The sequence below is a fragment of the Peromyscus californicus genome, unplaced genomic scaffold, assembly GCF_007827085.1.
Source record: "Peromyscus californicus insignis strain IS unplaced genomic scaffold, ASM782708v3 Scaffold_4__1_contigs__length_199733344, whole genome shotgun sequence".
Taxonomy (NCBI): Eukaryota; Metazoa; Chordata; class Mammalia; order Rodentia; family Cricetidae; genus Peromyscus; species Peromyscus californicus.
The window spans coordinates 31,358,237-31,374,200 of record NW_026294562.1 but is presented as its reverse complement, the minus strand read 5'-3'; the positions used below and the strand labels follow the sequence as shown (position 1 = coordinate 31,374,200).

The 15,964-nt window shown below is 38.2% G+C and overlaps 1 protein-coding gene across 1 annotated transcript in view; it reads right to left on the bottom strand.

The window, feature by feature from the left end:
• Prkg1 (protein kinase cGMP-dependent 1) overlaps window positions 1-15,964 on the bottom strand; it is a 1,138,884-nt gene that overhangs the window by 229,779 nt on the left and 893,141 nt on the right. Inside the window, 3 exon segments of the mRNA XM_052760872.1 lie at window positions 9,618-9,646; window positions 9,649-9,714; window positions 15,150-15,227. Of these exon segments, the coding sequence (XP_052616832.1) occupies window positions 9,618-9,646; window positions 9,649-9,714; window positions 15,150-15,227 (173 nt within the window).

Sequence of the window (15,964 nt, the reverse complement as noted above, 5' to 3'; positions counted from 1 at the left end):
ACAACACTGGCCACACAGTGATTTTTTTTAACTTACTATTCAGAAACATGGGAAAAAAGAAAGCAAATATAGACAAATGGGGCCTTGACTTCTTTTTTGTTGCTGTGATAAACACCATAACCAAAAAAGCAACCTAGGAAGAAAAGGGTCTGTCTGTTTCATCTTACAGTTTACAGTCTATCACTGAGGAAGCCAAAGCAGAAACTCAAGTAGAAACCTGGAGACGGGATCTGGTGTAGAGACTATGGAGGACTGCTGCTTCCTGGCCACTCTCTCTCTCTCTCTCTCTCTCTCTCTCTCTCTCTCTCTCTCTCTCTCTCGCTGACTTCCTCAGCTACTTTTATGCATACAACCTATCTACCTAGAGATGGTACTACCCAACATGGGCTGGGCCCTCCTACATCAAACATTAGTCAAGAAACTGCCCCCACAGACATTTCCATGACCCAGTTGGATGGAGGCAATTCCTCATTTGAGTTTCCCCTTCCCAGATGACTCTAGTTTGTGCCAAGTTGACAGAAAATAATCAGCACAAATGGGATTGGAATCAAAACAAATGAATGATGAGCAGAATGAAGAGAACCTACAAATTAGGATTATGTTTGCAAACTATGTACCTAAGAAGCAGTTAATTTAGATAAGGAGCACAAATAACTACACAAAAGGATTAAGAAAATTTTCAGTAAGAAATGGGCAAAGGATGTAAATAGACCCTTCTCAAAATAAGACGCAGGAGTGGCTAACAGATATGGGGGGCGGGGAAGCTCATCATCTCTAATCATTGGGGAAAAGCAAATTAAAATCAGAATAAAATGTCATCTCATACCTGTTGGAATGGCAGTTAACAAAAGGGCAAAAGATAGCATTATGGACAAGGGCGTGGAAGAAAGAAGATGATTGCACACTGTTGGTTAGAATGTAACTTAATAACACCATTATGGAATATAGTACATAACCAGAAGGCACAACATTTTGGTGAGATAGACAGGAGGAATGCATTTGACTTATTTGACTGATTTTGAGCTATGATGCAGCATAATGAATATAACCATGCTTCCAATAATCTACACACTTCAATTTTTTTATTTTTTGTCTTTTTTATTTTTATTTTGCAGTACAGTTCAGTTCTACATATCAGCCACAGATTCCCTTGTTCCCCCCCTCCAGCCCCCCTCACTTTCCCCCCAGCCGAGCCCCCATTCCCACCTCCTCCAGGGCAAAGCCTCCCCTGCGGACTGAGATCAGTCTGGTAGATTCAGTCCAGGCAGGTCCAGTCCCCTCCTCCCAGGCTGAGCCAAGTGATCCTGCATAGGCCCCAGGTTTCAAACAGCCAACTCATGCAATGAGCACAGGACCCAGTCCCACTGCCTGGATGCCTCCCAAACAGATCAAGCCAATCAACTGTCTCACCCATTCAGAGGGCCTGATCCAGTTGGGGACCCCTAAGCCATTGGTTCATAGTTCATGTGTTTCCATTCGTTTGGCTATTTGTCCCCGTGCTTTATCCAACCTTGGTCTCAACAATTCTCACTCATATAAACCCTCCTCATTCTCACTAATTGGACTCCCAGAGCTCCACTCGGGGCCTAAGCCATGGATCTCTGCATCCAGATCCCTCAGTCGTTGGATGGGGTTTCTAGCACAACAATTAGGGTGTTTGGCCATCCTATCACCAGAGTAGGTCAGTTCGGGCTGTCTCTCGACCATTGCCAGCAGTCTGTTGTGTGGGTATCTTTGTGGATTTCTGTGGGCCTCTCTAGCACTTTGCTTCTTCCTATTCTCATGTGGTCTTCATTTACCATGGTCTCCTATTCCTTGTTCTCCCTCTCTGTTGTTGATCCAGCTGGGATCTCCCACTCCCCCAAGCTCTCTTTCCCTTGACCCTCGCCCTTCATTACCCCCACTCATGTCCAGACTGTTCATGTAGATCTCTTCTATTTCTCTGTGGTTGGGTGTTCCCCGTGTCTTTCTTGGGGTCCTTTTTTCCAGGGAGCCTCCCTGGTGATGTGAGTAGCAGTCCAGTCATCCTACACTTCAATTTTGTTAAGAGAGTTCACTTGAAATGCTATCATTACAAAAAACTTAAATACTGCCGGGCAGTGGTGGCACATGCCTTTAATCCTAGCACTCAGGAGGCAGAGCCAGGTGGATCTCTGTGAGATTGAGGCCAGCCTGGGCTACAGAGTGAGTTCCAGGAAAGGCACAAAGCTACACAGAGAAACCCTGTCTCAAAAAACCACAAACCAAACCAAAACAAAACAAGAACAAAAACAACAACAACAAAACAAACAAACAAACAAAACCCCTTAAATACTTGAGGTAATGTTAATTGGCATGATTTAATTATCCTACATGGTATTAAAAATCAGAACAGCACCTTGTAATCTACAAACACACATAGCTACAGCTGTCAAAACATAATTTTCAAAATTAGCACAACACATGAACACACATAGGTTAAATGGGCTTGGTGGATATGACGTCATTTGTAAAACTGTATACTAAAACAAAGACATACTGTTACATGAGAAAAAGTAAACCTTATGGATAGATACACGTTTTAATCATTTATGACCCAATAAAGCTGAACATACACATTAAAGTCTTCTATAGTGATAGTAAATATTTATCTACTGATAACCTATGTTTATTAAGATGAGCTAAGACTTTTGTGCCAGATAGACCAGATTACTAGGTTACTAACTAGATTACCAGATGAATTCAAACAATTGCACAACAAACTTTATATTTCAGATCTTAATCTTTGACAATGCCTATGATGGGGAGAGTCTGGAGAAAGAGAGACTTCTCAAAAACTGACTTTTACTTGTTACCTTGCATATAAACATTAACAGGCTTGACAAGGGACTTAGGTCTTCAGAACAAAAGGCAACAGCTGAGGTAGTTCACGGATGGAGGGACCCTGATTGCAGTGGTCTGGTATTAAATGCCACTATTTGACAACTTCGAAGCTATATTTGGTGTTTAGAAATCTGTTCCAGCTGTAAAGAGGCCAAATCTCACTGAATCAGAGGCTGTGATCTAAGAAAACAGAAATTACCTAGGTTGGTTAGCTTATTGTGCAGAATTAGAAAGGGATGAAACAGAGGGTAGCCAGCTTGCCTGGAGTTACAAACTACTGCATGATTGAACTGATAACCTTGCTATGACAATTACAGCAAGTGCTCTAAATTTCAGTTAAGGACTGACAGAACTATTTAAGAATGAAATAATTAGTATGGCAATGATGAAGGTTAAGGTGAAGATGAAGATGTGGTGGTGGTGATGACAACAGTCAACTTTTGGGAGGTACTCACATAATTTCTAGGTACTTAGCCTCACAAGTTTCCCCTTGATCAGTCCTCAGGACAACCCTCTAAGTAGGGTATAATCATAAACTTCATCATAGATGAAAGCCTCTCATAGTATCATATTTAGTAAATGGTAAAGTGGTGTCCAACCCAAATCAGACATCTCAGCTGAAATATTTGATCATATACAGTGGTTAATAGTCATGTGATAGCAAAAATGAAGTTGGGTGGCAAGGAGCTCTAGCCCGTCTATCTTGGGTTCATCTTGGTCTTACATAGTTCTCATTACTAGGCATATACACTGCATGGTTGCTTTAGAATTTGACACCCATTGCTTACACCTGACCCATATGGTTCAGGGCAGATGGAGATATGAAGGAGCAATAAGCCGAAGTATAAACGAATTATCTCATGTTGATGAAATAATTTCAACACAAGTGTTACTTTTATGCACATAGGGAGGAACTTACATAAGAAGAAAAATATTTTTGCCACTTCCTAGAAGCAATGCTTCTTCTAAAAAATAACCCAAACAGGAGACCCCAACCTTCTGGATTATGCAGAAGATGTGACAAAGGCTGACACTGGACCAATGAATGTAGATCAATAAGAGACATACAAGGCAACCCTTTACTGGCAGGAAATGCCTCAGCGGGCCTCTCGCAGGCCCCCAAATTGAATATGATCTAAACATTTTCAATCACTGTGGAGGAAATTCCTCCCTAGGACAATTAAATAACCCAATGTCTAATGTAAAGAACGATACTGCTCTGGATGATAGAACAGCTTTGATAGATAGATCAAAAATTCCAAAAAACACCATAAAATGAATATTTTGGCAGCCTTCCATAAATGAACAAAGACCAAAGCTTAGAGTACAAATTAATGGGATTGTTCTGGAAGGCCTGGTAGACACAAGTGTAGATGTGACTACAATTACACCAAAATCATGGCATCCAAATTGGCCTCTTCAAGAGGTAAATGTCCAATTTCTAGGGATTGGAACCCTATCTCAGATATAACAGAGTTTGAGATGGGTTGAATGCATAGGACCAGAAGGACAGAGAGGCAGGCTGAAGCCATATATGGCAAATGTAACAGTGGATCTTTGGGGCTGAGATCTGTTACAACAATGGAATACCCAAATTAAAACTCCTCTATTCTCAGAAATGGAATATAGACCAACTCATGTTTCTGGGAATAATATTGTAAGATGCTATAAAAAAATATTCACCAACCGTTCAGGCTGTACATAAATGCACACAACTGCTGTTGAACTCTCAGAAGTACCAATGGCTAACTGGTAAACCTGTCTGGGTTGGGCAATGGCCTTTGACAAAAGAGAAGCTACAAGCTTTAAAACAGCTAGTTCAGGAGCAGTTAAATACTCAACACACTGAAGAATCTACCAGCCCTTGGAATTCTCCTGTATTTGTTATTAAAAAGAAATCTGATAAACAGAGACTGCTGACAGATCTGAGAGCCATAAATAAAGTAATTCAGCCTGTTGTCTCCCAACAGAATGGGATGCCCTTGCCCTCTCTGCTACCCAAAGAATGGCCTATTATAGTTATTGACTTAAAAAATTGTTTCTTCACCATACCTCTATAAGAAAAGGATAGAGAAAAATTTGCCTTCATAGTATGTACCTATAATAATTTCCATCCAGTCAAGAGATATCAATGGAAGATCCTCCCACAGGGAATGTTAAATAGCCCTACCTTGTGCCAATATTTTGTGCAAATACGGCTGGAAATAATTCATGCAAAATTTCCACAATCTATAATTTACAATTATATCGATGATATCTTATTAACTGATCCAAAGTTAGGTACCTTAGAAAGCATGTTTGAAGAAGTAAAGAAAGTTTTGCCTTGCTAAGGATTACAAATTACTCTTGAAAACAGGAGATTCTATTAAATACTTAAGATATAAGATAGAGATACAAAAAATTAGACCCCAAAAGGTACAACTCAGGAGAGACTGATTGCAGGCTCAATGATTTTCAAAAATTGCTAAAAAGCATTTCCAACTTACAGACTACCATTGGGATACCTAAAGATGGACTAGTAAATTTGGTCAATACCCTAAAAGGGGACAAGGACTTAAATAGTCCAAGAGAATTTTCAGCTGAAGCTGAGAAGGAATAAGTTCTAATAGAAAAGAAGAAATGAGAAGCAAATGTGGATCATGTGACTCCACAACTTAACTGTATTTTAGTCATATTCCCTTCTAGACAACCCCTCACGGGGATTTTGATGTAAAGGGAAGATAGACCTAAGATATGAACATGTCAAAGCATCAAAACAGGGACCTGATCAGGACATGTTCACATACGGGACTTTCTTCAATTAAAGGCTTAATGTGATATAAGTCACAGAAACGATATTTTAGAGAGGTATCTAAAACTGACAGAAATCACCTAATTGCAACCCACAAGCCACTCTGCAGAAGTTGTTTATTAGCTTGCAGCTTTGTGTTTTCTAATCAAGATTAGGAATTGAATTTCATATCATACTCATGTTTTCTTTTTAATAAGCTGAGGTCACATCCTTGTGGAGGAGAATCTCATGGGAGTTCAGCAACTGCTCTCTTCGTTACAGAAGGCTTTGCAAACTGCCTTCTTGTTTTACTCATTGTCTTAGTTTCATTTCCTGTAGCTGTAATTTAAAAAATACCCTGACAAAGGCAATTTAGAGAAGAAAGAGCCTATTTTAGCTCATAATTCCAGGTTAAGACCATCATTGGAGAAGCCTGAAGCAGCCGGTCACATCTAGTTGAAGGCAGAGAAAGAATAAACACATGCATACTGGCTGCAGCTCAGTTCTTTTTCTACTCTTACATAGTCCAGAATAGTCCCTATCAAGAGAATGGTGGCATAAAAACCTCCCCACTGATTAACATAATCCCTCACAGATTTGGACAATCCCTTATCAAGACTCTTTCTAGGTAAATCTGAATTGTGTCAAGATGATATGAAAAAGTTAGCATCACACTCATATTCATTTATATGTCTAATCTGACTCCTATAATCAAGTCAGCTCAAACCCCTTTTTTTTTACCTACAAACAAATTTTATTAGTGAAAGAAATGTTAATGGAGGGTATTATTACTGGCCAGAGAGAGCATCATTGGGTTCACTTTTTTTAATTCCATTTAGTTATCATTCATTCAACAGGAAGATGCAGAATATAAGACTAATGCAAAATTCTAGGATCAAATCAAAGAATAAATAGTTGGGGCTCTTTTTTTTCATTGAAGTCGTATTCAGTTATAGAGCTGGAGGAGTTACCAGGATAATAGAGAGAGTTGATGACAAAATACTGATAAATTTTAAACAAATTCTAAAGAATATTAATTACATAAAGGACCTCAAAAGATGGGAGATTTAAACAGTTAGGAGAGGTCAACAATGCAACTGTATAAAATTTATGGCTGAGAAGTGAAGTTAAATGAAAATACAAAGATCATTTTATGAAGTAGCAAATATCTGATGACATTTAAGAAGGCACTTAGAATAGATAGGTACAGAGGTGGAAGAACGTTACAGAGTTGGATGAAGAGATGGCAGAACATAGGCAAAAATTAATTCTTGGTACCAAAAGTATGCTAGAACTTAGTTAAATTGCCCCCCCAAAGAATACTTGCTATATAAGAACCTCTTGTTACTTGCCGGAATTATATGAATAGAAGGGACTTTATGAGGCCCCACCCTTCCTAAGGAGCTATGGACAAAGATATCACACACTGATTAAAGGATACAGAGAAATAAACTTGGAACTGAATGAGAAACTTTTCCTGTTGGCTAGCATCCATAGTACCTTAGGGTACTATGAAGCTGCATGGGGGAAAATGCCTATCAGTAATTTCACCCAGCTATAGTCATGCTTGCTGCAATATCAACCTACCAGGTAAGACATTCCCACTGGTGCAATCGTGCCACAACCACATTGGGGGTAACCAACTGCTTTGCCATTGGATTGGAGGTCCGTTCCATTGGAGTAATACACATCTGGTGCTGTAAACCTAGTCAAAGCCTCAAGTTGAGAAGGTCATAGGCCCTAGAAAGGAAAACACTACTATGTTCCTTTATATGGACATGTTGTGAAGTTTTCTTCTAAATTTTTATATTTATATCCACAGACTACTGCTACCATCAGCCTGGGGCAAAGAAGTCCCTTTTTGCACAGGGTTACAATGTATGAACTTCTATCTGGTAAAGGTGCTGAGAATAAATGGCCATTGGGTGCTCAGTCCTAACTGGAACATCTATATTGTTCCCCCATCAAAGACTCAGGGAATAGGGTGGAAGAGGAGGTGGAAAGAACATCCAGAGGATAGGGAAGACTTGCCATGAATCACTACCACCCAGAGACTACTCAGCAATTGGAACCAGGAACACACAAAAGCAAGGAATACCTGTACAAGACAATGCCTTAAACATCTTATCATGGATAGAGGGGAATCATGAGGCCCCACCCTTCCCAAGGAGCTAGTGACTGTTAACTATTGCTACAGGAGGGGGAATCATTTTATTTAATGAGTATCCATTTTGGGGAGACAAATTAGGAAGAAGGGATTTAGAGGAAAAAGAAGGTACATAAAAGAGGGCAATGAGGGATAAATATATAATTTCAATATACCATATATATGTATATATATACATATCTACAAATACATACATATACATGAAAATAAAATCTTTTCTTCAAAGAGGATAGAAAGAATGCAACTTGGAGTTTATTAACACAAATTCTGATATCAGAACAAAACGTGGTGAAATGTTCACAGCATTGTACTTTCTAGGAAGGTATTTTCAACTATGAAAGTCATCTGTCTTTGGCACCTGATCCCAGTGACAATAAACTACAAAAGACCATCTTTTTTATTCCCAATCATGACTTATTTTTTAGCATTTGACTTGTGATTTCAGTTGCAAATGATTAGAAAGTTTCTAGGGTTTTTGTCTCCTTTGTGTGTGCCATTTTTTGTTTGTTTGTTTGTTTGTTATTTTGGATTTCTTTGTGGAAATAACACTGTTTTCCACAGAAGCAGGTGATCTTTGCACCACTGACATTATGCAGCATCATTCTCTATAGAGCCCGACATGCATTAAATAATCAAGGGAAGACAGATCAAGTTTTGTGGGCTTCGGTTTCAGTCTAGGGATACAATGCTCACTGCATCCTCTCAGGGACCCACTGTACATGCTTTCTTCCAGTTTTGAAATTGGGAAAAATCTAATGACAAATGCGTATTCACCATATAAGGAGCAAACAAGCCCAGTAAAAGATAAATAGAAAGTTAGTGTAGTTCATTCTTAAGTTTCCTGTGGTGATACAGCCCGACTTAGATGACTACAGAGAGACCCTGGTTTCATTACTGTAGCTGTGAAATGAGAAGCAGAATAAAACCTGCCATCTGACTGTGATATTAAAATAAAAATTGCTTCAGCAATTTTTACAGTACTTTTAGATGAATGCTTATAATTTTAAAATGAAATCAGAGTAAATTCTATCCCACTGCTATAGAAACTAAAACAAATTTTTAGTTGGCTCTTCTTCAAGTTCTGCAGACACATATGGCACTAAAATCTCAAAAGCCTCATCTTTATTTATTGATAAGGAAATATGTTGCTTATCAGAAGACAGAGGTCTTCCAAATACATTTGTCATACATTCTGTATAATGCGTATCACAAAACCAACTTGGCTTCCCTTCCGTATGATTTGGGAAGAACTCTCAGTTCCTGCCAAGTTCCCAAAAGCTGAATTGAAAAAGCAAAGTTGCAGTCATCTTAAAGTATAGCTCCACTAACCCAGTCTTCAGAGCTTTCCCACAGTGGATTCAGGTGTGTGTGTCTCCATCTCCAACACAGTAACAGCAGTGACAACAGTTACCAGAGGTGACCATCCTCCTGGGAAAGCGTCACTGCTGACCCATTGTTGTACAGGTTTAAAGATTTCGAATTCTTTAGTCAGTCACCTTACTCTGATTCCAAGGAAAAGTGTTAAGGTTACAAGTCCTAGTCTTTTTGTTTGAGTTATACAGAGAGACTTGACTTAAGGAACACAAAGCTGAAACATGTTCTGATTAAGATCACATGTGTATATTAGAAGTTTACTCAATCCCACAGCCCATATAGACAGATCACAAGTCCAGTTGGAACTTAGTGAATGCAACAGCCAAAGGTCTGTGTCTGGTATTAGTGTGGGCCCAACAACATGGGTCTATTTTACTAGAAGCTCAACTTTTCCATAAATTGTATGTTACATAAAGAAAAACTGTGCACATGTGATCCACTTACCCCTGCAAGGCTTTCTCTCCAAACCAGTCTCTCCCTTTCCTAACGTTCTAAGAAAGACTGGGTCTTCACTTGGTGAGTCTTCTCGAGTAACATTCACCTACAAAGAGAGACAAGCATCTAAATCAACTGCATGATTGCAAATGCCATGCTTTCCAAAGAATTTATTGTAAATATTTCATCTCCTTTTAAAAACACAACGCATTGTTAAGAAATAAGAACTTCACTTAATCTTCATTGCTACTCTTGATGATATTATCTTCAATAAAGCAACCAGTTTGATGAATTTAATGATTATTCTGTCAATGTTTTCCTTTGTTTTTCAATCGTGTTTCCTTGTTGTTTGGGGAAAATACAATTACTCTAAGTAGTACCTTTGCATTCATTCACTTCTTCAAGATGTAGTAATAAAAATAATACTCCTTGCCATCCAGCAAGGTTAAATAGTTAAAATTCACCTACCTGAAAGAGGCAATGAAGTAGAAAACTAATTTATTGAGACAATGCCAAGCACTTAAACACATTAAAAACAGCATGCTTTAGGCTTCTCAATCTAGACACTGGATGTCAATGACCAGAACTTTTATTACTACTAGGAAGGTTTGTGCAAGGTAGAGGGAATTCAATTATCATTCTCCACTGATCCATTTGATTACTCTTCTACATGGTGTTTCAAACCATGAAAATTCAGTTTTAACTGTCAGTTACCACTAAGCTATATCATAGAGATACTAATTTGCATGTTGATGAGGCTTTTATAGATGAAGAAGTTGCAGTGGGGAGTCTTATTTAAAGTAGAAGTTACTGGTTCCATGCTCTCAGGGGTTCTGATTCATTCATGTTAATATAAGTAGCTCAAATTCATTTCCTCTATTTGCATAGTATCCTATTACATAAATAATGTACAGTTTAGCAATTCCCTAGATGGTTTTATTCTTATATGTTGTTACTATGATATTATTAACAAAGTTTCTACAATATTCCTGTACTTGTTTTCTGGCACCCATGAGTAAGGGTTTCAGTAGGGTCAGTGCTCACAAAAATAAGAACAAGTGCAGACTAAACATATTTAGTTTTTCAGATGTTGACTCTGAGCACAAACACCTACTTTCACCACCCATGAATGGAAGTTCATATATATTGTGCTGTCATTAGCACTTATCATTGTAGGGTTGATAGTGTTCTAGGAAGGTTGGCATTAGAGAGCATTGTCCTGAAGCTAACAGAGGAGGAACAATTTTTGTCAGATTATATTTGGTTTGGATGATTACATCCAATTATCCTTTTTGACTAATTTCCTATTGGATTGCCTTGCTGTAAACATTAATGGACATGTTTTTGTAAGAACTACATTTTCATTCCTCTAGAATAAATAAAGTATAAGGTTGCTGGATCATATGGTAAACATTTATTAACTTTTTAAGAAGCAGCCAAGTTGTTTCTCAGAATATTTTAATTTTGCAGTCTTAGCCAATTATGTCTTAGAATTCTACTTGCTTCACTATTCACTAGGATTTGGGACAGTCAACATTTAGACACTATTAAGCATGTAGTCGTGTCGTGGGTTCATTGCTAAGATTTACTTTTTATTCATTCTTGATGTGTGTCAGGAAGTGGGTATGTGGGGGTGGGGGGCATGTGCAAGTGAGAGCAGGTGACTGTAGAAGTCAGAGGCGTAGAATCCCTTAAAGATGAAATTATAGAAAGCCACCTGATGTGCCATGGGTACTGGGTACCAATCGTGTCCACTCTGGGAACAGTATGCTCTCTTGACAACTGTGCCATCTCCCCAGCCCCATATTTCAGGGCTTTAATTTGAAATTTAATAATCCTGTTCAATTTTGGAACATTTCATTTACAGAGAGATAGGGTGCAACACTGTTGGGGTTATTTGCAGAATTCTCTAATGCTTCCTCCCTCTGTTCAAAACGCCATGTTCCCAGAGAACAGGAATCTACCAACTAAAAAACAGAGAATGAATTTACTTTCTAAGTTAGAAACTGCTGTTGCAAGCATTGAACTCCAAGTTTTAGAAAAATAACTGTAAATTTCCATTAAGAGGAAAAACAAGTTTTTAAAAGTTTATATTATGTTTCTCTTTTGTGTGCATGCATTTAAAGGAAGAATAAAACATGGTTTACAGTTAGATGAATAGAGCTGAACAAGAAGAAATCTGTGTGTTGCTCTGAAGCCACTGTTGTGCACCTCCTCCTAGTTCACAGAATTAAACACACACACACACACACACACACACACACACACACACACACACACACACATATATATATATATATATATATATATATATATATATATATTTTCTGTTCATCACTGTGGTGGTTTGAATATGAATGGCCCCTATAGACTCGTTTATTTGGGTACCCGATCTCTAACTGGTGGAATTTTTTGGGAAGGATTAGAAGGTGTGATATTGTTGGAGGAGATGTATCCCTGGGACCCAGCCTGGAGGTTTCAGACTTGGGCAATTCCTAATGTCTCTTGATTTCTCTGCCTCTGACTTTCAGGTGAGCCTGTAAGCTCTCAGCAGTTCCTACTACCATGCATTTGATCTGCCATCATGGAGCCTAACCCTCTGAAACCATAAGTCCCAAATTAAGTGTTTTCTTTCATTAGTTACCTTGGCCATACTGTTTTATCACAGCAATAGATAAGTAACTAAGACAAGTGTTGACAAAGAAAGAATATTTTATGAAGGCTCAGTGAATAGAGGAGCCTGATGACCTGGGTTCAATGTGACCCTCATCATGGAAGGAAAGAACAAACTCCTGCAAACTGTCTTCTGACCCACACCCTACACCACACACACACACACACACACACACACACACACACACACACACACACACACACACAGAGTGATACATGCATCCCCACTGAAACACGCACTCACACAAAATAAATAAAAATCCAGTAGTATGTTTTGGAAAAATTCTTTACCAGGGTTGCATTTTCTAAATTTCATAAATGCATGGGATAAAACTGCACTGGTTTATCTACAATAAATAAATTTTATAATGAGTTTATTTACAATTTTAATTTTATAACTTAATTATTTTGGAACCACTATTTTCTTTCCTATTCCATACAGTGGAGACAAGTGTGCACACCTTCTGCTTCTTACACTGATTTTAATGTATTTTTATTAGAATTAATATAATGAATGTAACAATTGTCAGAGTTGTGAATCATAGCAACTAACTTGATGACCTGAGAAACTAAGAAAAATTCCATAGCTGGTTTATAGAAAAACTTGACTGTGTCAAAGAAGTCTAATATACTATGACTATTTCTCTCTTAAAATTCTAACATTGCACCAAAATGCTGCCAGAGTAATTGGCTCATGTGGTGTAATTTCCAAGTGCTTCTATTTATACATATTACAGAACACATGAAACAGTACCACTAACCCACCTGTTTCCCAACTAAAATGGGTTACAATCCTCTTGCTTCAGGCAATGCTGGCAATTTGCAGTAAATGGGACAGTTATAAATGACTGCAGGGTGTCCTTCCTCATGGTTAAGCATAGCTACTCCTTAGCAGCAAAGAATTAGAATTTGGAAAGGTAACAAAGCCTGACTCCAGGATACACTGTCTTCCTGTGATCATCTAGTGCTTTATAAGCAGGAGTATTTTCTTTCCCTGATTCTTTAATTGGGGTTAGTTAGCAAAGAAGACAGTAAGTGACCAAGTTGGCAAGTTTGTTATGTAAATAACAGCATATTAGAATTTCCTGGCCCCTGACATAGGAAAATGCAAAACACAATTTTAAACATAACTGTGTTTGAATATGTCATTTCATTATTCCCTCCATTTAAAAAAAAAACACATTATTTATTTATTTATTTTGTGTGCATGTGTGCACGTAGGAGGACATGCATATGCCACAGTTCCAAAGTGTCCAAGTGGAAATCAGAGGACAACTTGCAGAAGTTGATTTTATCTTTCTACCATGTGGGTCCTGGGTATTGAACTCAGGTCCTTAGGCCTGGTTGCAAGCACCTTTTTCTGTTGAACCCTCTTCACACGCCCCTTCTGATGTCCTTTATGAAACTAGTCCATGATGTGTATTTCTAACCCATACTTCCACATACCAACCAAATGAATAGATATAATTAAAATGTATAAGATTTGTGTATTTTATTATGGCATGTCGTTGCTGTAAACATTGAGTTATGTGTAATCTTGATCCAAAAATATTACACTAGAATCACCTAAAATTTGTCAATAAAATTTAGTCTTCTACACTTGCTATTTATAGTATTTCTGCAAGCCTTCTGTTATATGTTCTATGGTACCAAATTTTGTCATTTTGTACAATATTTAAGAAATAAGTTCACTTATATAATAATGGAACAGGCATGTAAGTCTTTTCTACCTGTCTTTCTGTCCCTATCTCACATTGAACCTGATACACACAAAAAAAGAAACTCCCTTTAAGTAAAACTTACAGTGAAATGTTAAGTTCAAGTGTTTGGGTAATATGAAGTTAGAGAATTGGTCTAAATTTACTACCTAATTTCATAGTTCAGAAATAAATATTATAACAGATTCAAATTGATTTAAAACTAAAATTATATAAGAACACAGTATGTATTTCTATTCATAACAAAGGTCATACCAGTTTTTACCCCTCCTCCTATATTTTACCACTTTTAATAGCTTCTTGGCATTCAATTAACAGTCCCCATGAAGCTACAATAGAACATCCATATCCTTTAGAACATCAAGTCATTGGCCTAAAAGGGGTAAAATAAGTTAATTTTAGAGAATATTCAAATTGGGGCCATCTGACTCTAAACCCAAATATTTCATTATATGAAGATCCTTGTTTTTTTAATTAAGAAATGTTTTATTCATTTTATACACCAACCACAGACCCCCCTCTCTTCCTTCCTCCCAACTCCCTCCAGCCTTCCCTCCCCCAATTCACCCCCTATTCCCTCCTCAGACAAGGTAAGGCTTCCCATGGGGAGTCAGCAGAGCCTGGTACATTCAGTTGAGGCAGGTCCAGGTCCCTCCCCCTGCATCAAGACTGTTCAAGGTGTCCCCTCCCATAGGTAGTGGACTCAAAAAAGCCAGCTCATGCACCAGGGATGGATCCTGATCCTACTGCCAGGGGGCCCCTTAGACAGATCAAGCTACACAACTGTCTCACTTATGCAGAGGGCCCAGTTCAGTTCCATGGAGGCTCCATAGCTGTTGGTCTAAAGTTCATGTGTTCCCACTAGCTTGGTTTAGTTGTCTCTGTAGATTTCACCATCATAATCTTGATGTGCTATTCTTAAAGACTAGACAGATTTAAGTATTGTATGTATAGCTTTGCTGATGGATGTCTTTTTGTTTCTGCAGACTTAGCAATAACATCTAGTGTCATGGTTATTAATTTCCAGAAGGCTACATGCCTTCTTTTCTTGCATCCTATTTTTGAAGCTCCATTCTCAGATAAAGAAGGGGCAACTCACTCAGCACAATCCTCAGCACATGCATTCTTGCAATGCATTGCTTAAGCTTACCTTTCCTTTGCTGATGATAAAGAAGGTGTCTCCTCTTGCACCCTGCCTGATAATATATTCTCCGTTTTCATAGTGGGTCTGAAAAATAGGAACAATAACACAAAAATAAGACATCAAGAAAGGAATTATGTACCAAACAGAACACGTTTTCAAACACTAGGCCCTAGGAATGCATTCATGCTGACAGAATTTTACCCATGTTCAGAATGTATCGTGGTCTAAGAATGAGTAACAGTCAACCCAGGAGTGACTATCGTAGAACCTGTGGTGAGTGTCATTTTCTTCAGTGATTATATGTGTATCTTTAAGTTCATTATTTCAATTGTTTGACAAAACTTGTTTCTCTGATCAACTAAGCATGAGTGAAGTAAAACAGCACTGTTAACTAAGGTCATATTGGGGTATTATTTTGTCATTTTCATTTGTTTTTAGTAGTTCCATGATAGAAGCCTTTAAAAAATAAAAAAATTACTGACATTCAAAGATCCTCACTTGAATCCAGAGTATCCTTTAGTGGGGGGGGGGGGGTTAGAGGTCTCTAAATATATTTTAAGGTGCCACTTCATCCCTTAATATCCTTACTTGAGCAATTTACATTTGGCCTCATTAAACAGAACGTTTTAATTTTGTGGTCTGAGTTCTGGTCCAGGATCTTCCTAGCATAAACTACCAGATGGGGAGGGAAGTAAGGCTGGAAGAGAATTATCACAGTCAGTGGGTCAGCATCCTGAGGAGGACCTCACCTCTAGGTCTGTTCCCAGAGTGAAGATTGCTCCTGCAGTGAACAAAACTAATTCCATAAGGAGAGGTGGGAG